This window comes from Amblyomma mixtum, chromosome 1 (genome assembly GCF_055824585.1).
Source record: "Amblyomma mixtum isolate Tamu chromosome 1, ASM5582458v1, whole genome shotgun sequence".
NCBI lineage: Eukaryota > Metazoa > Arthropoda > Arachnida > Ixodida > Ixodidae > Amblyomma > Amblyomma mixtum.
In genome coordinates this window covers 287,928-312,150 of record NC_143012.1, presented here as the reverse complement: position 1 = coordinate 312,150, position 24,223 = coordinate 287,928, and the positions used below count along the sequence as shown (strand labels likewise).

At 50.0% G+C, this 24,223-nt stretch overlaps 2 protein-coding genes across 4 annotated transcripts in view; both read right to left on the bottom strand.

Moving 5' to 3' along the window:
- rictor (rapamycin-insensitive companion of Tor) overlaps window positions 1-3,588 on the bottom strand; it is a 149,900-nt gene extending 146,312 nt beyond the window's left edge. For all 3 annotated transcript variants that reach the window (XM_089587658.1, XM_089587669.1, XM_089587681.1), the window contains exons 1-5: window positions 3,516-3,588; window positions 3,386-3,433; window positions 2,696-2,852; window positions 1,209-1,531; window positions 118-287 (exon numbers count right to left, since the gene is read on the bottom strand). In XM_089587658.1, the coding sequence (XP_089443784.1) occupies window positions 118-287; window positions 1,209-1,531; window positions 2,696-2,852; window positions 3,386-3,433; window positions 3,516-3,570 (753 nt within the window). In that variant the 5' untranslated portion in view covers window positions 3,571-3,588. The remainder of the gene's footprint in view (window positions 1-117; window positions 288-1,208; window positions 1,532-2,695; window positions 2,853-3,385; window positions 3,434-3,515) is intronic.
- Window positions 3,589-17,314: 13,726 nt separating this feature from the next.
- Window positions 17,315-24,223, bottom strand: part of LOC149365171 (acetylcholinesterase-like) — a 102,767-nt gene continuing 95,858 nt past the window's right edge. The window contains exons 10-12 of the mRNA XM_089568164.1: window positions 19,920-20,144; window positions 17,884-18,125; window positions 17,315-17,518 (exon numbers count right to left, since the gene is read on the bottom strand). Of these exons, the coding sequence (XP_089424290.1) occupies window positions 17,362-17,518; window positions 17,884-18,125; window positions 19,920-20,144 (624 nt within the window). The 3' untranslated portion in view covers window positions 17,315-17,361. The remainder of the gene's footprint in view (window positions 17,519-17,883; window positions 18,126-19,919; window positions 20,145-24,223) is intronic.

Here is a 24,223-nt window from a genome sequence, read left to right as displayed (position 1 = left end):
GTGATTTACCGTGAAGAAAACACAGATGTGACTACTGTGCACCTTCCTTTCAAAAGTGTACGGAACTCTGTCTATAAAACGTGCTATGGTAGTAAATGAGCCCAGAGGCAGCCCCACCTCCAGGTCAATGTCCCGGTGGAGCAGCTGCCGAGTGGCCGGGTTGTTTATCGAGTGGAAGATGATGCCCAGCATGGCCTCCACCAGAGGCGGGTGGTGGCAGTCGAGGACACTCTGCAGCAGCGTCCGGAAGCCACCAGTGTCCACGCACAGCTGTGGGTTCAGCAACGCTGCACCACTTTGTTATTAGCCGCCGTACTGTCACAATACGAAGTAATGCTTTGATACAAGATGAATCCATATGCAAGTCATCTCCATGAGATGAAGATTCTTGGCAGGGGCACGACCACCGTAGCACACAAAATCATGTCAGCTTTTCTTATCAAGAAGAGGCACAACTGTGTTAGTGACACTTCTGTTGTGGCATTGTGCACAAGCGAATTCTGTCTGCTAGGGCATGCTGATGATTGCACACTGTTTCCGGGGCCTGTCATGAAAGCACTTTACGCACATGCACTCACTTTTCTATATGCGGAGGTAAGAGCCTCTGAATAAATCAGATGTTAGTCTGCGCTCGTCCTCTATATGTGTCTTTCTTGTGTGGTGTTTTTAGCGCAATTACTTACGACTTTATAAGACAATAACCAACTAGCCCGACAACGACTCCTCCTAAACCTCAACTTTTTTATTACACATGGTAAGCATACCCTGTACTCATTACAAATTTTTGCCTGGTCCCATCTCATCCAATACTTAATCACACAGGGCAAAGAGCAAGTCATGCAGTGGTGGCTATATTTTCACAAAAACATGCTGCCATTCACTTTCCTAGAGTTCCAAATGCAGTTATGTCTCAAATACTACTCAGAAAAAAAAAGAAACTCACTCGACAAATAGGGAGTGAACAAACAGGTACTCTCACTGTGTGAGAGAGGAGGGGGCAGACGAAGATACAAACATAAATCACTCAAAACTAACCAAGAAATGCCGCATACGAGGAGAGGGCAGTTTCAAAACCAACAGCACAGTTTCAAAAACAACGATTTTGATGACCACGTCTTTTCCAGTGTGTCGGAAATTTTACAGCCTGTCGCACTGGACATAATCTGCAACTGGACACAATCTTGCTCTACGCATTGACAACTCCTCACCCAGCTCACAAATGGTGGCCAGGCAGGCGCGGACAAGGTCATCCGTCTCCTTGGCACCGTCCGCAGCCACAGCAACAAGGCTGCGCGCCAACTGAGAAGGCAGCTGGTGGGGAGCCACAGCAACCAGGCGTCGCACCAGCCGCAGGGCTTGAAGCCGTTCGGTGCGGCTCTCCAGTGCAGCGTCGAGTGCCCGCGCCACCAGGAGCGGGATGTGCGATGCCACAAGGGCTCGGGCTGCCTCAAGGTCGCGGACAAGATGGCGGAGTGCACGCAGACATCCAGCTCGCACCTCACTGGCTTCGTGAACCAACAACACTCGAAGGCTGCATGGCAAACAGATTAACATCACAAAGTGGATACTGTGCAGTTTCACATCTAGCAGCTGCCTATGCGCTATGGCAGACATCGTAGTCTGCATTAATCTTGACCACCTGGAGTTCATTAAGACATTTCGGCTCCGTCAAAAAGCAAGTAAGTGAAGTGGCCAGAATCTGATCCTGCAAACTTGGGTGCAGCAGCTCAACGCCGCTAAGCCACCACGACAGGTTGAAAACAATCACAAGTAGCTTCTGCATTCAATTTGTTCTCTGTGTTTTTCTCATAGCTTTCTGCTATTATTTTTTATGTATCATATATATGACATATCTTACCACCCACACACCATTACAATTGATCAAAAAACATTTCACCATTACTGCTGCCAATTAAATATTGCCATTTACAATACGTAACCCTTGAGAGACACTCCAGTCTTCAGTCCTTATGGCAACTAAAGACTTTCCTGCCTCAGGCCAATGACAATCATGTCCTCTGTCAAAACTTAATTTTAATGCCCTCCTGTTCCATCACTTTTTTGCAGAGTTCTTCCAAAGATCAGGAAAGTAAACAACAACATTAATGAAGTGCAAACGTCTCATAGCAGGAATAAACAAAAAAAAAGCTAAACATTACACCTTAGCAAGAAAACAGTTCCCTGTCAGTACAGAAGGCTCCACTTCAAAAGCTAACGTGAAATGAATGTACTATCAGTAAGCACTTGCAATTGCGATAAGTACAAAGAAACTCGAGATAAAGTGCTTCATGCAAAGCTACAATGCAGATAGCAAAACAGGTACATCAAGTGCAAAGGATAGACTGTACGCTTCCCTTGTGGCAAGAGATACAGTTAGGAGCTTCTTTTGGCTCCACCATGACTAGATCCTGAAGTCTCATGTTAACACTTTGCACATGACCCTATCGCAACGACATGTTACTTCCACTAGATCAAAATATGATATGTGGTAATTAGACAATCACTAGCCATGTGTTGTTTAGCAGAGCTTGGAGTGAAACGACTCCGCAGCATTACTGAATAAAAAGGGAAGGCACATGCAACCGAAGTAAAACAATACTCTTTTCCAACAGCAGCAAACAGCCTAAAAGGCAACCACGAACACGCGCTCATGACTGCGAAACTAAAAGGTGAAGGCTGCGAGAGTAAAACTCACCAACAAAACACATCTTCCAGAGTAAGCCCAAGTTCTGTTTCCGTCGTGATCTTCGGGCTCAGTTTAACAAGGCAGTTGAGATAGGCTATTTTCCGCTGCTTGCTAGCATCTCTGCGAACGAGACAGACGAGGATCTCCCTCAAATTGTCCGCCACGCCTGCAAAACAAAAATCGACAGAGTAAGCACAGTAGCAACAAAACACGGCAACAGATGCAATCTGCGTTGCTCGCCGCCCCGAAGGCAAGAGCCACAAGCATTTAGAACGACTCCAGCATTACTACAAGTTTACACTGTCAACTACCATGAAAGTGACGAAGCTCAACCGCGAAGCTTTGTTTCATTTCTTGTCCAACGGCAGCCCTGCTTTTGCATGAATCGGTGAGGTGATGCACTGAGGTGCCCCCCAAATATTTAATAAGCGCGAGCGTTAGCTAGTGACAGAATGTCAAGGCAACACAGGATACTTGAGCGACATAACCGTACACACCGTATACGAAAATGAACAAACGTTTGACACGCAACAAGATGTGTTTACGACGAACTAACGGCTGAGTTGCCCTTGTGGTCCAGTTCTGAAGTTGTAAGGCACTAAAGCCCAAGAAATCAGCGAGCAAACTTGCAAAGCGTCTCACCACAAAAACACAACCATAAATGTTTAGGCAACATTTTCAGAAGCTGATAAGCCTAACCTTTGGTTAAATCAAGGTGAACCGTCTCTTCCTCGCTGTCATGGCGCCCTGGAATTAAACGACGGTCATGTGAATTTTTGAAAAAAGGTGCAGACAATAAGCGTTGTCAAAAAGACGGCAATAAGATTACTTCTCAATGAGCGGCCACCTCTAGAACTCCGCTGGCGGAACATGACATGCGCCATGTTTTCTTGGGAGGCGTTCCGGTTTTGCCTACAGCTGCGCCATGCGGCCGAACGAAGAACTTGTAAAAAGAGGAAATTATGACGGCAAGGAAACTTTTCGTGATGCCTCGTTTATGCGTTTGTGCATCGAAGTTTCGTGGAACTTGAGCAATAGAGTACGTCAAGAGCACGGTGGTCAAAAGCTGAACAGCAATCCTAGCAATCCTAGCAATGGCCACGGGATCACACAGCACAAAACTACACCAAATTTTTGCTTGCGTCTTTTCTCCTCTCACATGATGCATTAGACATTACCGTGCATTGATCACACTATGGTATTTCCTCAAGATTGCTATATAATTCATAATTACTTTCTCCTTGATTATGGTTCAGTTTCGGTTTCAACAACTGAACGATGCTGTAATGTATGTGAAGTGCGCTTAGGTCAGGTAATCCTATGCATAAAAAAAAAAAAAACTCAGGGGACACTTTGGCTCTCTAAAGTGCTGCAAGGCGAAAGCGTTTCCTGGCCACTGTTTGTGTTTATTAACTTTTTTATTTTTCTTATTTTGTTTTTATTTATTTTTTTTATCCTTTTCTTAATTTTATTGTTTTTTATTTTCACATTTTACTTCTATTTTGTTTTTATTTTGTTTATTTTCTTATTTTTATTTTCCTTTTCTTGACTTTACTCCTTTTATTTCATTTACGAAGCCCATGCATTTACTATAGATGCGCCTTTATTCATACTGAAACCTTGAGCCTTCGTGGTTCAGGCTTTCGTGATAAGCAGAATAGTTTACGCCGTTCCCTACCTCAAGCTAGGGCTGGCGGAACAGAACAAAATAGATGGGATCATAAGGCAGGCATATAAAGCAGCATTGGGGCTGCCCCACTGCACTCCTACGGAAAGACTTCTTAAACTAGGGATCTACAACACCACCGCGGAACTATGCGAGGCTCATATATTTGCGCAATTACTCACTATTAAACCACTTCCAAAAAACAGGCACCCTGCTTTTCACGAAGGCAGGAGGAGAGCCAGAGCAAAGGCCCTTGAAGCCAAGCTCGAAGGCTCGGAATACACAACCTATGTAGACGCGGCGGAATACGAAGGAGGCGACTCCTTTGTGGTCGTGGCCGTGAACGACTCGGGTGAAACATTAACACATTAAGGTATGTCGCCACCTTTGAAAAATCGTTTTTTTGTAAAAATGACATTTTTTCTTTTTTATATTTCGCGAATCCCCAAACATTCAAAAATCTTTTGCAGCAAGAATAATGTTCGTATCTTATTTTGTTCAAAAGATATAGCCAACTTTCGAACAGGTGATGAGCAGTTCTGAAACCGAAACTGATGTGGTTTGGTAACAGAAAATGATAACTCAGCTTTAATCAGCGGCGTATATATATTGAAAATTTTCTGTTTTGTTTTAGTCTGATATGTAAAAGGTTATTCAAAGGGAATTTGTAATGCTTCCTTTTTTTTAAACATTGCTTTAAATTTCCGCAAGGGGGATGCAAGACGCTACAAGTATGGCTACAAGCGTCTCAGTTGTTTACTTTACGCGCACTTGACGCTATCGCTTTGAATGCTACCGGATTCGTCCTTCAATGATGGCAACAGAAGTACAGCAGATATTTTGAGGGAAGCAGGCATCGAATCTGGCCACCACACTCTCGTAGCATGTTGCACCAGTGACCATTACCGTGTGTTGAAGGCCCAGCGTCAATCAATGGGCGAGGCAAAACATCTCGGCAAGAAAAGACGGGCAGCAACAAATGCCAAAAGAGAGCTCTTGTCAGCTAATGAGGGCCCTAGCTATGAACCTGGAGGTTTTTACCTTTCTAGGGCATGATGACGTGTTTCTACAAGGATTGAAAATCTTTATTCTTGTTTTTCTCAAAACTTTATTTCTCGCACTTTCGTGTTGCGCAAACAATGATAACTTCCAAATGAATACATATTTTTCAATGAAACTTTGCCCGCTAGTTCCTTTGTTACTGTCCTGTGCAATGAACTAGGATAAATGAAATCGAATGGAGAGTTTTGATATAATCATGTTTTATGCCAAGGAAGGTAGGCAAAAATGACACATTTTTTTGTTTTCTTTAGCATTTTTGCTATAACTTTTTTCTCATCTATCGGATAGCAAAGATCCTAGTTGGTTGCACAGTATGGTTAGTTGGCTAACTCTGTGCCGAAAAGTTTACAATTCCTGCTCTTCATTCACTAGTTATGAGTGTTTGCATAACAGCCATGTTTGGGGAATTTTTTGTGAATAATAATTGCCAGCATGGCTTTTTTCACTCTTATTTGCTTTTGAATATCATATAAAGTGGTGCTTTATAAGGTAAATGTGAAATAAAAATTTAGTGGTCAATATTTAAAAAAAATTTGAAAAAGGTGGCCTCACACCTTAACGGCCGGTTCGGTCAAAACAAAAAACTCAAGGACAGCGGAGGAGGCGGCTATCGCCATGGCAATGGCCAGCACCAAAGCAGTCACCATAATTAGCGACTCCAAGGTGGCTACAAACAATTTTGCGCGGAGTATGATCTCCCAGGAGGCAGAACGAATATTAAGACATAAAGACTGGGACCAAAGAGAGGTGGATTAATATGGGTGCCGGCACACTCGGGGAACAGGGGAAACGAGTTGGCTCACAGCATAGCTCGAGGTTATGTCAGCCGAGCAGTGAGCCGGGTTGAGTCCCCAAATTTCACGAGAGATGCATTCATATCATTTCACGAATACACCAATCAGTTTAAACTGGAAAGGAGGATCTATCCGCCACCAGACAACAAGCTCGACAAAAGCCAGGGGGTAACGTGGCGTCGGCTCCAGACGCGAGCCTTCTTTAGCACGTCGAGACTAGCTATAGCACACATGTATCCAACACAATACAACGCTACATGCAAAGAATGCGGCGAGATAGCCGGATATGACCACATTTTATGGAGCTGCAAAAAGGCGCCGGTGGTGGTGGTGGTGAAAACATTTATTAATCATAGAGAGAGGTGTTGGGGGTCGTGACCTGAAGGGTCACGCCCTTACAACCACTAGGTGGGATGCCTAGTCAGGCACACCATTGGCGTTTGCCTCGAGGGTGCAGCAACCGGACAGGGTCGCCTCCCAGTCCTCTCGGGTGGGGTTCGGGATAGGGGGTAGGGATGGGTTCTGCTGGCAGGCCCACACCATGTGGTAGGTGTCAGACACCTCCCCACAGTGTGAGCACCGCCCGTCGAATTTAGGATCGAAATGCTTTAGAATTGCCGGGCACAACATCGTGTTGGTGAGCAGGCGCAGGAGTACCCGCTCGTTGACCTTCCCCAGCCCTTTGCATGGGGTGGGAAGAGTTTGGTGCGTGGATTTGTAATAATCGCATATTTCCTTAAAAGTGTAAATCGGATTGAAATGGAAGTCCTGGTCGGCGTCGGGTCCCGTGGGAAATGCCCGGAGAGAGAGCGCGCGGGCGGCGGCGTCGGCTGCCTCATTTCCGTGGACGCCTTGGTGACCTGGAGCCCAAACGATAGATCGGTGCGCGGGATCCGAGTCTCGGCTACAATTTTGGTAAATACGATAAGCTAGGGGAGTAACCCACCCTTGCGTGACGTTTCGACAAGCCCCTCGTGAGTCGGTGATTATGTATTTGGAGGAGGAGTCAGAGGCTGCCAAAGCGATGGCAACCTCTTCTGCGTGAATTGCTGACTGGGCCTTGAAAGTAAGGGCGTCTACTGTTTTACCCTCGTGGACGACCGCGGCCGTGTACCATCCCCTGGAGTCCGGGCCGGACGCGTCCACGTAGAAGTCTCCTGGTTTGCTCCGAAAATGGTGGTCCAAGGCTTCCGCCCGCGCCAGGCGCCTGCCATTATGATCCTCTTTGGACATATTGATGGGGAGAGGCCGCACGTGGAGGGCGCGTCTCCAGTGTACGGGAAGGCGGCATCTCTCCTCTGTGAATTGAGTGTGCTGGATGTGTAGTCGGGCTAAAAGGCGGCGACCCGACCCTGTCTTTGTGAGACGAGTGTATTGGTTGTTGAGGTGGGCCTCCCGAAGCTCCCTAAAAGTGTTCACCATCCCCAGTGCCATAAGGCGGCTGGTAGAGGTAGAAACTGGGAGGTCCAGCGCTCGTTTCATGATTTTGCGGAGGATGACCTCGAGGGAATCCTCCTCCTGTTTCTGCAGGTGGAGGTAGGGAGTCGAATGCAAGATTCGACTGGTCACGAATGCGTTCGCCAGCCGCAAGGCGTCTTTGAATCGTAACCCACCGCGCTTGTTGGAAACCCGGCGGACCATGCGGCCCACCTGGTCCCCCACCTGCCGGAGCTTGGCGAGTGTTGTGTCGCAGCGTCGCTGGTTGTGTATGAAGAGTCCAAGAACTCTGATTTCCTTGGATTCGCGAATGGGACCGCTTTGCAACGAGAGATTGATTTGGGTCGAGCATGTGCGCGAGGGACGTAAATGCACGAATTCCGATTTCTGCGGGGAGCATTGCAGACCACAGTCTCGAGCATAGCGGTCCACTATGCTGGCGGCCGTTTGCAGGCTGGTCTCCATATCCCCCAGGCGTCCTTGCGTAGCCCAGATGGTGATGTCGTCGGCGTATAGCGCGTGCTGGACCCCTTCGACCGCACCAAGCAGGGCGGGTAGGCGCATCATGGCAATGTTGAATAGCAGAGGGGACAGCACCGCGCCTTGTGGAGTCCCCCTCGTGCCGAGCAGGAAAGGTCCGTGCTCTTCGTCCTGTATTCGGATGTAGGACAGTCTGTCCGTGAGAAATTGTTTAACGTAATTGAAGGTATTAAGGCGGAAGCCTTTAATGCCTCATCGTTGTAAGCAGGAGTTGTCGACAGAAAATGTCACGCTTTTCAATTGGTAGAAATGCTCGTGACGTCAAAGTGCGCGAATTTCAAATGGGGCCAATTGTACTTTGGCTAGTAACCATGCAACCAATCAAAGGGATCGTATAGTGATGCTCCAACTAAGTGGGACTGAGTTTAGTTAATTGCTTAATTAATCAATTAGCCTAATTAATATAGAGGAGAATGAAGAGGTCAGAAGACAGAGGAAAAGAAAAGAAAGACGCGCGCCGCAGCGACCACAGCGTCCGCGGAAAAAAACGCTGCTGAAAAAACAGATAAGTACGAAGCCGCGTTCGCTCCACCACCACGCACTTCCCCACTCAGTTCGACGTTGCTCGTTTCATATACGTTGTGTCGAACATCCTAGACAGTTCCAACATTTGACAGGTGAATGACAGAACACGATGGATAGAAATACAATGATATAAATATGAAATAGCCTAATTAACCTTTCTAGTTAGACCGCATAAATCAATAAAACCGAGAACGAAATTGGTCGAGTTGGGGAATCGAACCAGGGTCTCCGGAGTGCGATACGAGCACGCTAGCCACTCCGTAATGCCAGCTGAATTGTTTGGAATGAACAAAGGCGCGTCTAGCTAATACGGCGTCTTCGTTCACTCCCATCTTCCCCCTTTCCCTTATGGCGAGGTGCAGGTGTCCACCCAGATATGCGAGAGAGATACATTTCCTTTCCTCAAAAAATAAATTAGCAAGGCGTACAGCCGAATTGGCGATGGCGTTCTGTGGACTCCCTGGCAGCGTTGCAAGACGCTGTCGCGTTCCACTCTTACAGGCGAAGCTTAACATGTAAACCACACATCAGTAACACACGCAGACCGCCAATGGACGCGTCATTCGCTGGTAGCACTTGAATCATCATTCACAACCACATTCGTGGCAGAATGCTGTACTCAGGCTTTCGCCTTGCACCACTTTAGTCGCCAAAGTGACTCCTAATTTTTTGGTGCCGCAGTGAGTTTGACTTAAATGTGTGAGTATGACCTCGTGAGTTACGTTATCGAACGCTCCTTTCAGGTCGAGCGCAAGGACAATTTTATCGTTTTGGGGGTGTGTAATGGGGTTCAAGATTTCGCGGTCGAGTTGGAGCAGGACATCCTGTGCGGATCTATGTGGGCGAAATCCGAACATGGTGTCCGCGAAGGTGTTGTGTTGTTCGAGGTACTCGGACAGCCGATCCCGCACCATCGTCTCCATCAATTTTCCCACACACGAGGTGAGAGAGATGGGGCGGAGGTTGTCCGTGTCGATCGGTTTGCCGGCCTTCGAGATGAAGGTGACAAGAGCCGTCTTCCAGTCAATGGGGAGCGGGGTTTCCCCCGTCCAGATCGCATTGATGTATTCTAGAAGGCACTGGTACGCTGAATCAGGAAGGTTCGCCAAAAGTTTGACGGTGACCTTGTCCCGGCCCGGCGTAGTGCCCCTCTTCATTTTGGCCAGACCCGCCCGCAGATCGTGAAGCTGGAAAGGCTTGTCCAACTCCGAGTTTTCCCTGCCGGCGTAGGAGTAGGCCGATCTGCGGGCGTCCTGCGTTGTGCACAGGTAGCAATCCCGGAGCGCCTGTGCCAACTGCGTTGTATTTCCTTGGAATGCGTGCATGGCTTTGTGTAGTTGCTTCTGCGCCACCGGCGGACCTACTACCAGACCCTTCTCTAGAGCGGTGGGAGGCTATACTGGCCAGCTCAGACCCGTTGACGCAAGTCCGGGCCACTGAGTGGGCTCACAAGGTCGCCAAGAGCCATGGGCTCGAATCCACCTAGTATAATGCCCACTAGGGCTCAGTGCTGACAATAAACGTTTTCCAATCCAATCCAATTGAGCCTTCGCGGTGGAGTGGTAGCGTCTCCTCTTCAAATGCCAAAGGCCCTGTTTCGATTCCCACCCTCGGCGCAGTTTCTTTTTAATTAAGCAGTGACGCCGAAAGGCGGACAAATCTGCCGATGCGTCTGTCGACACGGCTGCCGACGCGTCTGCTAACGACAGTATGAGGCATTAAAGGCTTTCGCCTTAAAAAAAAACTACAATACGATCACTGATACGTCGCTGCAATTAACCGTAATCCCTAAGCCAGTTTGCTTCAAGAACTCGAAGCGCTCGTTACGTAGCCTAACACCTCGTAGGGATCCATCGATCTATTCTAATGACTTACGCATAATTAGATAAACAAGGGAAGGGGATGAGGGGCTCGTTATAAATATGACAGAAGCCAACAGACACAGAAACCAAGGGGCACAGGGGATTTTTTTTTTAAAGTTATTTTATTTTGTGGTGTTGATCAATTTAGAATATTACTGAATATGTTATCGTTTAAAGATAACTGATTAGAAAAGCAGAAGAAAAAACAACCACCTGCCGCCGGTGGGATCCGAACCCACGACCTCCGAATTACGCGTCCGGTGCTCTACCTCTGAGCTACGGCGACGGCTGTCAATGCTTCTGCTTTCGGGGGTATTTATGTTTACAAGTAACCTAACCTTGAGAGTGTTCATCAGCGCCACCCACGTTCATAAGCGGCGGACGTAAAACGTCCTGAGTTACCGCAGGTGTGACGTAGAACGTCATCGAACGGAGAGGGTGGAAGCTGCGTGAGAACCCTCTTATGCTTCCTAAGGCGTCAAGACTGCCAGAATCGAGGCCCTCGCTAAGCAATTAAGCAAACAAGGAAAGGGGATGAGGGGCTCGTTATAAATATGACAGAAGCCAACTATATGACAGAAGCCAATATGACAGAAGCCAATTATGCGACAGAAGCTTCTGTCGCATAATTAGATAGATTGAAGGACTCCGGTTTAATACGTGGAATAAATGCTGCCCATTCCTTGACTGGTGTGTTTCTATTAAAAAACAATTTTCGTACATCGCGTTTATGGGCCACACCCCGAAAATTGGCCCTCGAATCTGGAAAAAATTAGCAGTGGCTTAGCTCGGCTAGGCCAGGATATAAGTAGCGAAAGCAGTTTCGTCTACTGACATTTCAGCAGCGACCCGCCGTCGTAGTCGTTCAGCAGCTTGGCGGCGTCTCTTCGCAAAACGTTCCTCTCGTTCTTCGGGCTTCTCGGCCGTTCGCTTAGCCTTTCTGGCCTCGTTTTCACGCGGCGCGGAAGCTGTGTGCGGTTAGTGTTCCTGTATATGCTCCACCATCTGCGCCATCTGCTGGGCCAGCGCCGTACATTGCGATAGGGGTTTTCAGTGGGTGCCGAATGATGGAGCTTCTCCTACACGCCAAGCACGGAGGAAATTTACCGGAAACGGAGGTAATTCGGTGCTCGCTTGATTGCGACACCTGTAATTAGCATGCTCATAATTACTTATGGAGGCCTTTTTTCGCGCGTATTAGCGCGCTAATACGCGCTTCACTAGCAAAGCTGAAAAAAATTACCGACGATTACGTTACTTCCTAATGCGAAATTTGAGCGCAGCAAATAAGCTGTTTCACCTTTTCGATAGTGAGTCAACCCCAGCTGCGGAGTTGGTTTCAGGGACAACGCCGCCGATGCCGACACAAACAATATGATACCCTCGCTTCCGCAGCGCTAAGAACCAGGTCTAGCCGTGGGAAGGTGGTCACGTATTCGTCGACGTGCCGGGGCCTACGTGAAATAACCGCCGCGTCGGCAACTGAAGAGCACCCTATCCACCACACAAGAACAGGGGGGGGGGGGGGGACCCTTTCCTCCTCTTTCTGCATGGCGGCGACGGTGTTCTATGCAGTCACGTTATCTTGACTCTCTAGCGGCATCAGCGGCATCCAGCGGTGTCAGTCGGTCGCTGCTAGCGCTGGGGGGATGAAAGGGGGGCGGAGCTGGTTACGAGGCCGACGACAACGCCGACGACGACGCGAAACCCAGGAACGGACGCCAAAGAGCTGCGCTCTAATGGTGTCTTCGACTGGTCGCTCCCACGATCCGGTTCGGATTTGGCAACGTGAGAGCCGCTCTAGCTTCGAGCGCACAGCCAGACCGGTCAAGCCGAATGGTCAGCAAGTTTTCAGAGCGAAAGCGCAAGAAGGAGGGAAAGGACCTAACTTCCGGAATCGCCACACCGCAGTGGCGCTGCCGCTGCGGCTGGTGTCAACGACAGCAATCACACAGTCTGCACCGCCCACGCCGCCGTCGCCGCTGAACCTGTATCGCTGCACCAGCAGTTCTTCGTCTCCGGCTCGCGTCGAAAAAAATAAAATAAAAAATTAGTGTCCCGTTGTACCACTCTGGATATGCCGCGGCAGCCCCCAGATGTGACAGCAACACAGACGGCGTACCCAGCTTAATGATTCGTCTGCTTTTCGACATTTCCCCTCACAGAGCCACAAAGCAGGGCGTTTTAACTGCGTCTAATACCTAAAGCGCCAAAACTTGCTTCTACGGATGCGTAAGAATGCCTCGCCAGACCGGTCGTGATGTGCCCTGGCTACCCTGGCCACGCCCTGGCTTCGCATCCGTCTCCGCGAAACGGCGGAAGTGGCTCTGTCACGTGAACACATCTCGGGGCCCATGTCGGGGCCGCTCCGACTTTTTTCTCGGAGCGCCTCAGAGCGCTCTGAGCTGGAGGCGGGCGCTCTGAAAGAACCAGCCGAATGTAGTCAGAGCGCTTGATTTCGACCAGCCGAACGTGCGGCTGCATCTCAGAGCGCTCTAGAGCGATCTGAAACGACCAGTCGAAGACACCATAAAACTCGTGGTTAAAGTCACTGGAACTCTTTACTCGTGGTATGTGTGAAGCGCCAGCGGTGGAGGCCTTGCGCAGCTGTTCCGTCACCGCGCGGAACCGCCCGCGTGCGGCTGCCGATAGCAGCTGACGATAAGATCTGGAATGCGGCTGCCTTTGAGGCGGTGTTTCCTCAAGTGCTTACGCAAGTCCTACCCAGTTTAACTACGTGAAAACCCTACCTTTTTTTTTGTCTCTTCGAATACAAGTAAGTGGTACTTGGGTTTAATTCCGCTCGAAGTGAACAGGCTCGCGCTACCGACTTGCGGCGCATTCCGGGAGAATGCCTTGGCACTGGGTATTGTACATGGGAAAGTTAACTGTGGCCCTTGTTTGGCACGTCGTTAGCCTAGAATGGATTTGGGAGTGTTCGATGCACAGCGGCCAGCCCGTGCCTCTGATGAACGTCTCGACGAACTTTGGCAATGCGCCTAGATTACTTGCGGGCTCGTTTTCCCCTTGTGGTCTTGTGTAATGGGATAACAGCAACAAGGAACCAGGGAAGTTGTCTACAGAGAACGGGCGATGGCCAGCGCTGGGTTAGGGGTGGTCTAAGGGGGCTGCTGCCCAGGGCCTCACCTCGGACAGCAGGAGAAGGGGCCCATTTATTCTAACTTACTTATAGTATATGGAACCGCGGGCAATAGAACTTTGAGCGACACGTATGAAGTGAGAAAGCCAGAACGAGATGGGCCCCCACCATATGTAACTTCGTTTAGCCTAATCAGTTGGGGAGAGCTTGCCGAGCTGCAAAAAAAGGAATTCCGCGCGCCACTCCGGAGGGGGGCCTCCTTTCTTACGAAGCGATATATGCGTTTGTGTACGGATTGCGGAAGGGTTTCCGTGGTTTTTTGTCAATCCCCCGTCCAGTGGCGTCTGAAGGTGTAGTGTGAGAACCCTAGCTGGCGTCGGCATAACAGGTGGGACTCCTGCCTCCCCACCAAGAATTCAGATGGGACTGCTTTCATAATCCGCTAAAAATCCACTAATTAATTTTTAAACCCACACATATATCCGATGTAAAAGATATACTTGCCTTGCGCCCTCTACATGGCTTACAAATATAAGGAAATGCAACGCTTTAGTGGCACAAGTAAGCTTGGAGCAGGGTAAGCAAAAACGAAACTAGAATGTGCAGCGGAATTTGAAGCGGCGTCAACTTACGCGAATATCATATACAGACTGCTGAGAAAATAAATTCGCTCAGTAGAATGCGTCTCTCTGCCACGGGAGGATTGTTCGAGTTTATTTATTTCGCATTTTCTTTTTTCTTGGGATTGGTTTTGTAGAGCCAGGTGAAATTTAATTTTTGAGGAAATAAAAGGCGCAGTAACAGCCTCACTTCTAGGTGTACACCTCAACTGTGTCTTGAGGGGAGGGAGGAAGGTGTGAATTACAGTGTACTAGAATCCTTTGGGCAAAGGCTTTCTAGTACACTGTAGTGTGAATTAAGATGCCGTTGGTTTATTGGTTTATGGGGGTTTAATGTCCCAAAGCAACTCAGGCTATGAGAGACGCCTTATTGAAGGGCTCCGGAAATTTCGACCACCTGGGGTTCTTTACCGCGCACTGACTTCGCACAGTACCCGGGCCTCTAGAATTTCGCCTCCGACCGCCGTGGCCGGGATCGAACCCGCATCTTTCGGATCAGCAGCTGAGCGCCATAACCACTGATCCATCGCGGCAGCAAAAAAATTCGCTGTGGCTTAGCTTGGTTAAGCCCGGTAATTGCGAAAGCAATATCCGTACCTACGCCATGGTTCAGCTGGTAGTGTAGCGGTGGTGGTGCTTGTGGTTAGACTTGTGGCGGTGCATCTGTTATACAATCTAATCCAATGCAATGTAATCTAATGTAATCTAATCTATTCTAAACCAATCCAATCCAGTACAGTCCAGTCCAGTCAGACCGCCGTTCATGTGCACCGCCGTTGCACACGGTTAAGCCGCTGGTGGTTGGCACAGCTACTGCTTTCTAGCGACGTGACTCGAGCCTTATCTCTTTAGCGTAACGTCACAATCGCGCTCCTAGCGGAGAGCGCAGGAGTTAGGCGCCGGGGGTGGCACCGCCGCGGCTTGCGACGGCGCGAGTCGGTCGCCCTTCTCTTCGGCGTGACGTCACAAAGCACCTGTTGCGCTCCTAGCGGAGAGCGCAGGAGTTAGGCGCCGGGGGTGGCACCGCCGCGGCTTGCGACGGCGCGAGTCGGTCGCCCTTCTCTTCGGCGTGACGTCACAAAGCACCTGTTGCGCTCCTAGCGGAGAGCGCAGGAGTTAGGCGCCGGTGGTGGCACCGCCGCGGCTTGCGACGGCGTGAGGCGGTCGCCCTTCTCTTCGGCGTGATGTCACACATGACGTCACACAGAGGTGAACTAAAGGCCAATGGTGGCACCGCCGCGCCACGGCAAAGGCTGAAAGTGCAAGTAGTGAAGCTCTCGCTTTAAAAATTGGCAGAGGCTCAACTTGGTTAAGCCCGGAAATTGCGAAAGCAACTTCATCCGTTTCTTCAACCCGCATCCGCCGTGTCTACCGCCGTTTTGCGTAAACGGCTGTTGTTTTTGCACCTGAGAGAAGGATGAATAGCTCGCTGCTGTCTCTTACGCTCATTGCGACGAGCTTCCCTAGCGGTAGGTGGCATCGTCGAAGCAGATGTTAAGCCGCCGGCGGAGGCACCGCCACTACTCGCAGACGGCGCTAGATGGTCGCCCAGCTCTTCGGCGTGACGCTACAACACCTGTTGCGCTCCTGGCGGGTAGCGCGGGAGTTAGGTGGCCGGTGGTGGCACCGCCACTACTCGCAGACGGCGCGAGATGGTCGCCCAGCTCTTCGGCGTGACGTCACGACACCTTTTGCGCTCCTGGCGGACAGCGCGTGAGTTAGGCCGCCGGTGGTGGCACCGCCACTACTCGCAGACGGCGCGAGATGGTCGCCCAGCTCTTCGGCGTGGCGTCACACAGAGGTCATGCGAAAGGTCAATGGTGGCACCGCCACGGCACGGCAAAGGCTTGAAAGTGCAAGTAGTATTGCTTTCGCAATAATAAAAAAAGAGGTGCCGTTGTCTGAGAGGTGCCTGAGAGAAAAAAAGAGGTGCCTGAGAGAGAGCGCGCAGGAATAATTTCGACCATCTGGGGATCTTTAACGTGCTCTGAAATCTCAGAGCACACGGGCGCCTTTTTGCATTTCGCCTCCATCAAAACGCGGCCGCCGTGCGGCTGGGTTTGAATCCGGGTACTCGGCTCAGCGCCGAGCACGTGCACTGATTCAGGACTTAAATTCTGCTATTCAAATCTACCCCATGAGGGTAGTAGTAAACGTTCGTCGTGTAATCAGATTAATTTTAATAACTTTTAATAATACCCTCTCAGGGCACCAATTAATGTGTGTTTCTATTTCCTAGTCGCTGCCGGCAGCCGGAGCACCTAGCTTAATTGTAGGAAGCTAGCTCAGCCTGCTTTTCTTTAATGCGTTAGCATTGAAATAGTGCTGCGAACAAAAACCCGTCTGTCGGCTTGTGTACGGTGTCAATGAAAGAGGAGAGTAGGCGGCGCGCGCAGCGCACTGCAATGCAGCCCCGCAAGTTGTCGGTAGGCTCACGTGGCTCTTCCGTGGCGCTCGGCGCTCGGCCACAGATGCACACACGTGTCGTGCGTTCCAAGAGTCGCGTTGTGTTTTGTGCGCTGTAAATCTAATGCTACTATACATTACTGTTGCATGAACCTATTGATCGCAATTCGTTCTTTTTAATTAGGTGAAATTACAATGAAATATGGGATACATTCCAGTAGTGTAGCAGGGGGCAGGGGAGGGGGGCAGTGGAAGGAAAGGGAGAGGGGGCCTACATTCGCATTAGCCCAGGGCCTCCATTTTTCTTAATCCGGCCCTGGCGATGACATGCGCGCGTGAGCCCACCACCCCAGGAAACTGAGGAGGGTGCAATGCAGCTCGACAGGGGGGGGGGGGGGGGGGGGGGGCGGAGCCTGACGGCAAGAAGCGTTGCTCAACAGAGGTTTTTTCTCTCTAGAGCGATTGTGCTTTGACTTACTCTTTCCGACTGGTTGGTGATTTCAATGGCAGCGCAGCCACACACGCAGACGGCAGGAATGAGAGAGTGATAAAAAGCATTTCTTAACATATCATAATGCAGTGAAGACAATTGTACTAGTAGATTCCCATCGAACCCCTTGATTGAGGCCGGCGCAAAGACTTGGGACACTGCGGTGGCCTGGCTCAGGAAGACGGCGCCCCGGAGTCGCGCAGCAGCCGGCAGCGCTGCCACTTGGGGTCACGCTGTGCGCGGGCACCCTTTGGCCCCAGCTTCATGGTGGTGAGCCGGAGCGAGTCATACGCTGGCCACGCCGTGGACTGCAGCAGCACCGGCATCGTTCTGAGCAGACGAAGCGCCTTTCTGTGCCGCGTTGAAGAGGGATGCGCCAACACTCTGATAATTCGTGCGCCTTTATTTTGCATATTCACTCGGCTTTCATGGATTGTAAAAAAATAAACAAAATCCTTCTCTCCCCTTGAAATTAACCCAGGGGCTACATGCAACTTTGGCCCATTTATGGGAAAAGCATGAGCGCACGACACACAGAACGCAGCGCTGTGCGTGTCTCCTTACGTCGCAAAGTTGATGTTGGCCCCGTAGATGGACTCGCACTCAATTTTTCAACTCTTGGGCGGCATGCCACACAATACTATAGCATGCCATATAAGATGGCATGTACCAAATGTTACGGCCCAACTGCTCACCCGGTGCGCGCGAACGTGGCCCACACGCGGATCATGGCCCTCGCCCACTGCTTATCGAGGTCGCTGGAGGGCACCTCTGGCCTGAGAGGCACGCCGAACACCAGCTCCACGTCCTCGAAGTGCACCGCTTCGGCCTCGTCGGGCCAGCTCGAGTAACTGGGCCGGTAGGCCAGCTCGTACGCGTACACGCGGTTCTTCCAGGCGTGCAGCTGCTCCGCGAGCGCAGACATGGGGCACACCTCCTGCACGCATCGGCTAGCGTTATGCTGCAGCAACCGGAAGTGAGGTTCCTCAGCAGGCTATTCAAGCCAGCATTCACTGCCATGCCTAGCACAATGTGCCAAGCGACGTGGGCATGCGCGGTGCCATTTGGATGATCGCTTAAACCATGCGTTAACCTCAACGAATGCTCTGTCAAGCATGAAGATCCCGCGGCTGCGAAGCATTTTCGTAACAGTACACGTCAAACAGCGACATAAGTTGTTTGTACCAGAAAACCATTTATCGGCAAATGCAAACAAACAAAAAAACCTGCTTAAATTCTGTGGCCATACTGCCTTCGCTAAGTGTACTTTCAGGAAGCCGACTTTAGAGGCGCGGTTAACCATCACACTCTGTCTGGCCACTTACTCGTTCAGTATTACATCATCATCAGCCCTGACTGCGCCCACTGCAGGGCAGTGGCCTCTCCCATGTCTCTCCAATTAATCCTGTCCTTTGCCAGTTGCGACCATCCTATCCTCGCAAACTTCTTAATCTCCTCAGCCCACCTAACTTTTTGCCGCCTCCTGCTACGCTTGCCTTCTCTTGGATTCCAGAAGAGGGCAAATACGGGCTGGACGACACAAGAGAAGGACCTTTGTCCTTCTCTTGTGTCGTCTTTCATTGCGCTGTTTCTCCACTTCTCTTGGAATCCACTCCGTTACCTTTAAGGAGGAGCGGTTACCTTGCCTTCACAATGCATGCGCTGCCCAAGCCAATTTCTTCCTCTTGATTTTGACTAGGATGTCATTAATTCGCGTTTGTGCCCTTACTCGCTCCGCCCGCTTCTGATCTCTTAACGTTGCACCTATCACTTTTCTTTCCATAGCTCGCTGCGTTGTCCTTAACTTAAACTGAACACTCTTCAATCGCCTCCACGTTTCTGCCCCATAGGTTAGTACCAGTAAGATATATGCAGCTGTTGTATACTTTTATCTTGAGGGATATGCGAGAAAGCATTTGACTCAGTGGAAAACTCAGCTGTCATGAAGGCATTGCGGAACCAGGGTGTATAAGAGTCTTTTGTAAAAATACTGGAAGATATTTATAGCGTGAAGAGGGTTTGAAATTGGGCTAGTTGGTAGTTAACATGGTAAAACATAATTGCGCTTTTGAAAATACGGGACAAACGGGATGCACGAGAGTTTGCGTCGTCCCTGTTTTGTCCCGTCTTTTCAAAAGCGCAATTATGTTTGACCATATTCATAGCGGTGCACAACTACCATACTAGTTCGTAAAGTAAGCAATAAAATTCCAATAAGGAAGGGTGTCAGGCAGGGAGACACGACCTCGCCAATGCTATTCACCGCGCGTTTGCAGAAGGTATTCCTATACCTGAATTGGGGAAGAGTTGGGGATAAGAGGATAAAAATTAATGGAGAATACCAAGGTAATTTGCGATTCGCTGATGACATTGCCTTGCTAAGTTACTCAGGCGATGAGCTGCAAAACGTTATCAATGAGTTAGGCAGAGGAGAACGGTAGATCTTAAATTTAACGTGCAGAAAACAAAAGTAGTGTTAAAAAGTCCCGAAAGGCCAAAGCATGGCCAATGAGTTAGGCTGGCAGACCAGAACGGTGGGTCTAAAAATTAACCTGCAGGAGGCCAAAGTAATGTTCAGCAGTCTCGGAAGGGAACATCAGCTCAGTATTACCACAGCAGTTTTGAAGACAGTCGTAAAAGCGGCTGATTTTTCTAACAGCTCACCCACCAAGAAGGCGTGACCACAAGTCGTACGTCCCCAATGCCCTGACATCGCCAAATAAGCGCTGACCAGAATGTCCCCGACGGCTTCCTTGAATGGCCCGACACCGGCGGCCGCCTCGAGTGCGATGCCCGAGGCGTTCTGCCAGCGCTCGAGGGACTCCCGGCCCACCAGCTGAGAGGCCAGCTGCTCGGGGTCGGCGGAACCAGAGCGCTGCTGCTCCACGAACCACTGGTAGACGCCCTCGCGCCCCACTCGACCCAGCAGGAACTCCTTGCCCTGAGGACCAGCCAGCTAAGACGGCAAAAAGAGAGAGGAACGGACGACGCGCTTCGTCTGTCTTCGCAACAATGCAGACATGCATGTGTGCAGCTCGTGGTGTGAAATATTAGACCACTTCGTCAAAGCTTGCAGACCACTGAAAGCACCGCTTTAGTTGTCGCTGCGGGATAGAATTCTTGCTCGTTATTGTTTGCACTGTTTTACAGCACAGTTTTCTGCAAAAAGTTTGGTTTATGGGGTTTAACGTCCCAAAGCGACTAAGGCTATGAGAGACGCCGTAGTGGAAGGCTCCGGAAATTTCGACCACCTGGGGTTCTTTAACGTGCACTGACATCGCACAGTACACGGGCCTCTAGAATTTCTCCTCCAAAGAAATTCAACCGCCGCAGCCGGGATCGAACCCGCGTCTTTCGGGTCAGCAGCCGAGCACCATAACCACTGAGCCACCGCGGCGGCTTTTCTGCAAAAAGTGATTACGTGGTCTGTCTGCTAGTGTTAATCACGAGGTGGCCGACCTCGAACTGAATAGTATAGGTTATTCCACGCAGTACTCAATCCGCCACGATCGCAGTAAACGGTCAATAAACACTAAAGATAATACATTGTGCCTATTCCGCCTTTCGTGCAAAAGGCTACAAAGCCAACCACCCCCGCGAACTTAGGCACACACACGGTTTGATGAGCTAATTGATGCCCTGTCAGGTGGCACTGTTGGCACTTGGCGTTAACTACAAGCATGTTCGAGCCCGTGCTCTGTGTTACGGCCAGCAGCCCCAAGGTTCTGCAAATAAACCCCGTATCGGCCCCTCCTCGGCCGGTACAAGGCTGGCGACGAGGCAGATGATCCCGCAAGTCTTCCACCAACATGACCAAGGTCCAGATCGAGCAGTTGGAAGGCGGCTTGACTGGACGTCCTGGCTCGAATGTCTCGGATTCCCTTTCGAGGCTACAGCGTCATTGCATCTGTAAAGGAGAAGGCGCCGGCGCCCAGAGAGTCGAACCGGCATTTTTTCGGGTTCGGTTCGGGTACGGGTTCACGCCTTTCGGTTTCAGTTCCGGGTTCGGCTCCAGAGGGCCATTCTGTTCCGGTTCGAACCGGTTCAAACGGGTTCAAACTGGTTCAAACGGGTTCAGGACAAAAACGTTAGAACGCAGATGGGTTTCAGTCAACCTTGCTATGAGTTTTTTTTTTGCACATCGGTATACAAAATAAAAATGCAAAGATTTGTTTACGAGAACGTAAAACTGGGCTAGTTGGTAAGGGTTCATGCTTAAGCAGCGCAGTAAGCAGGACAAAAGGACTACTGGAGACGACGCAGACGCTGACTAACAACTTTATTACATTCTCGGAAAAGTATATGAAGGCGCAGGACACAGTGAACAGCCCAAAAAACAGAAAAACAAAGATTAAAACTAGAAAACCATACTGCGCATGCACATCATAGTCGAGTCATGACATCTTTTTCAACGAAATTCGAAGACTATATTCCACAGTAGACGGCACTCCCCTATCTCCTGGACCTCACACAGTTGCCAAGAAAGCCTGACTCCTTATCTATGAAATTGATGGATGGTGAAGCAACACGCTCATCTGCTTCCTTCCTGATCATAAAGGCATCCACCATCTCCCTACCAATTGGGTCAGGGTGATTAAACAAGAGACTTGTCTTTCTAAGTGGGGAAGCAATGGGAATTTGTTCGAACATCACAGATGGGTGAAAAAAAAAATTGGCTGTGGCTTAGCTTGGTTAAGCCTGGTAATTGCGAAGAAATACGTGGTTCTGCTGCCGTTCTTCTCGTTCTTCTGTCTCCATAGCTCGCTGATGCTTTCTCTTTGCAACCTGCCGAAGCGTATAGGCTGGAGGCGGCATCTCATGGTCTTGACGAGAAGAGCGCAGTCAGGCCGCGGCCATGGCTATGCGCCGCGCAAGGCAACGGCGTGAGATGGGGCCCCGTTTTTAAGCAGATGGTATGACGTCACGTAGCGCGCAGCGCCCTTGGTGAGAGGAGCGGGAGTCAGGCCACGGCCGTCGCTATGCGCCGCGCAAGGCGACGGTGTGAGATGGGGCCCCGGTTTTACACAGATGGTATGACGTCACATAGCGCGCAGCGCCCCTGGTGAGAGGAGTGGGAGTCAGGCCGTGGCTATGCGCCGCGCAAGGCGACGGCGTGAGATGGGGCCCCGTTTTTACACAGATGGTATGACGTCACGCAGCGAGGTCACGCGAAAGGTCAAGCGTGGCTATGCGGCCGCGGCACTGCACGGCCTGAGCAGATAGCGAAAGTAGTATTGCTTCGCAATAAAAGTAGCGGTGTCGTACAACTTTGCTTTGCATTGCAGCGAGTGCAACGATTGCTTCCCCCAGTAGATAAGACAAGTGTCCTGTTTAATAAACCTGCTTGCATTGTCGTGCCGTCTCCCGTCTTCCTTTTGTCGTATTTACTGCGTTACTTAAGCATGAAAAAATTGTTTAATGCGAGATGTTATTACTTTACCAATTTTATTTGTAAACAAGACGAATTTACGGCAAGAGCCGCAAAATCAAATGTACTCGAAATTAATGAAAATCGGCTACGTATACGCTATAATCCACTTTATGAGGTGTAAGGCGAAAAGCCTGTGGATTTTGCATCTACAAGACCCTCCTGCTTGAGCAGTTTGGGAGACCCCGTCGCGAGTAATAGATCTCCCTTGAAGCTTGAGTCGGTTGGGACTTTCTCGTACGCAGTGTAGTTACGGGGCCCCAAAATTGCCGCCGCACGCACCCTCTACGTTCCCGCGCACTACTGAGAAACGAAATTGTCATGTATCGGCACCTACACACAGACAGACACCTATCTGTCGCCCCGAAACCGGCTTGCCAGTGCTCCCCTGCTTTACTACATGGTAAGAACATGTGCGAGAATCCCTCCACCGCCCATGCGCCGCTCAACGAGAGCCTCGTGGGACCACTGGCTCTGCCTAAAATCCAGAACTTACCACACATATTTGATTTAAATCACCTATTCGACGTCGCCTTTGTGACTCACGTTATATATCCCGAGCCCCTACAGCTCAGTATCTTCAAAAACACAGCTAATCGTGGCTTCTCAGTAAGAAATTACGACATTGGCTTATTACGTCAACCTCTTTTCTTCTGATAAAAAGAGTATGATAAAAAGACACACACTTGGATGGGTTGAGAACACTTCGTTTTTGCACGGACACAAATTGGCAAAAATTGGCAACAGCCTTACCTAGACCTTCTTGATACTAGTGTATTAAAGCGAAGTCGGTGGATGTACAGTGGAGCCCACTTTAATGGCCACAGATAAAACGAAGCTCGCTTATTACGAGCGGGTGTGGTGCTACCCTGAAAATATGCATAAGGGCAACGGAAATTCGTCGCAGATACAGAGAACAACTCTGGCCACACCACTCGGTTATAGCGAACGAGCTGGCGCGGTGAACTACCCCGAGGTTGTAGAGGTCGTTCTTCCGCTAAGCACGCAGATGAAATAGCGCCTTTCAACCTTCACGACACCGCGCCGGAAAGAACATGTCAACCCAGAAATGGAATTAAAAGGCGGCATTGCCGTGCGCAGCGCTAACCCGAAAGTCCGGCGTATTATGCCTGAGTTCTGTTCGTTGATGCAAAAATTTGTACAAGGGGCCAAGGCCTCGTCAGGCTCTTAGCCTTTAGCCTTGGCCTCCTCTTAGACACTGTCTGAAGAACAAATAAAGAAAAAAAAACGGTAAACACGGTAACGATATGCTGTAACTCTCTATTGAAATAGTAAGCAACCGCCGGCCAAACCCGCGTCGATGGCCTACGAGGGCAATCATTGCTTACGCGTTCGCCGGCTCGGCAAAGCATCCCGAATGGAAGAAGTGCGGTACGCGTGAGGAAGCTAGGGGCATCGTCGAAAGCGAAACTATTGGCCATGGTCGCGTATCAACTAACAGCAGCGATTTGATAATTCTGAAATCCTTGCTGGCCATGCCGGTCACGTGGTATGCATAGCCTGCCCAGTCGTCTCCATTTTTTGCGCCGCTACCATGTGCAGGCATTATCATGCAGCGGACAGTACAACGGATGCATACTGCGCTA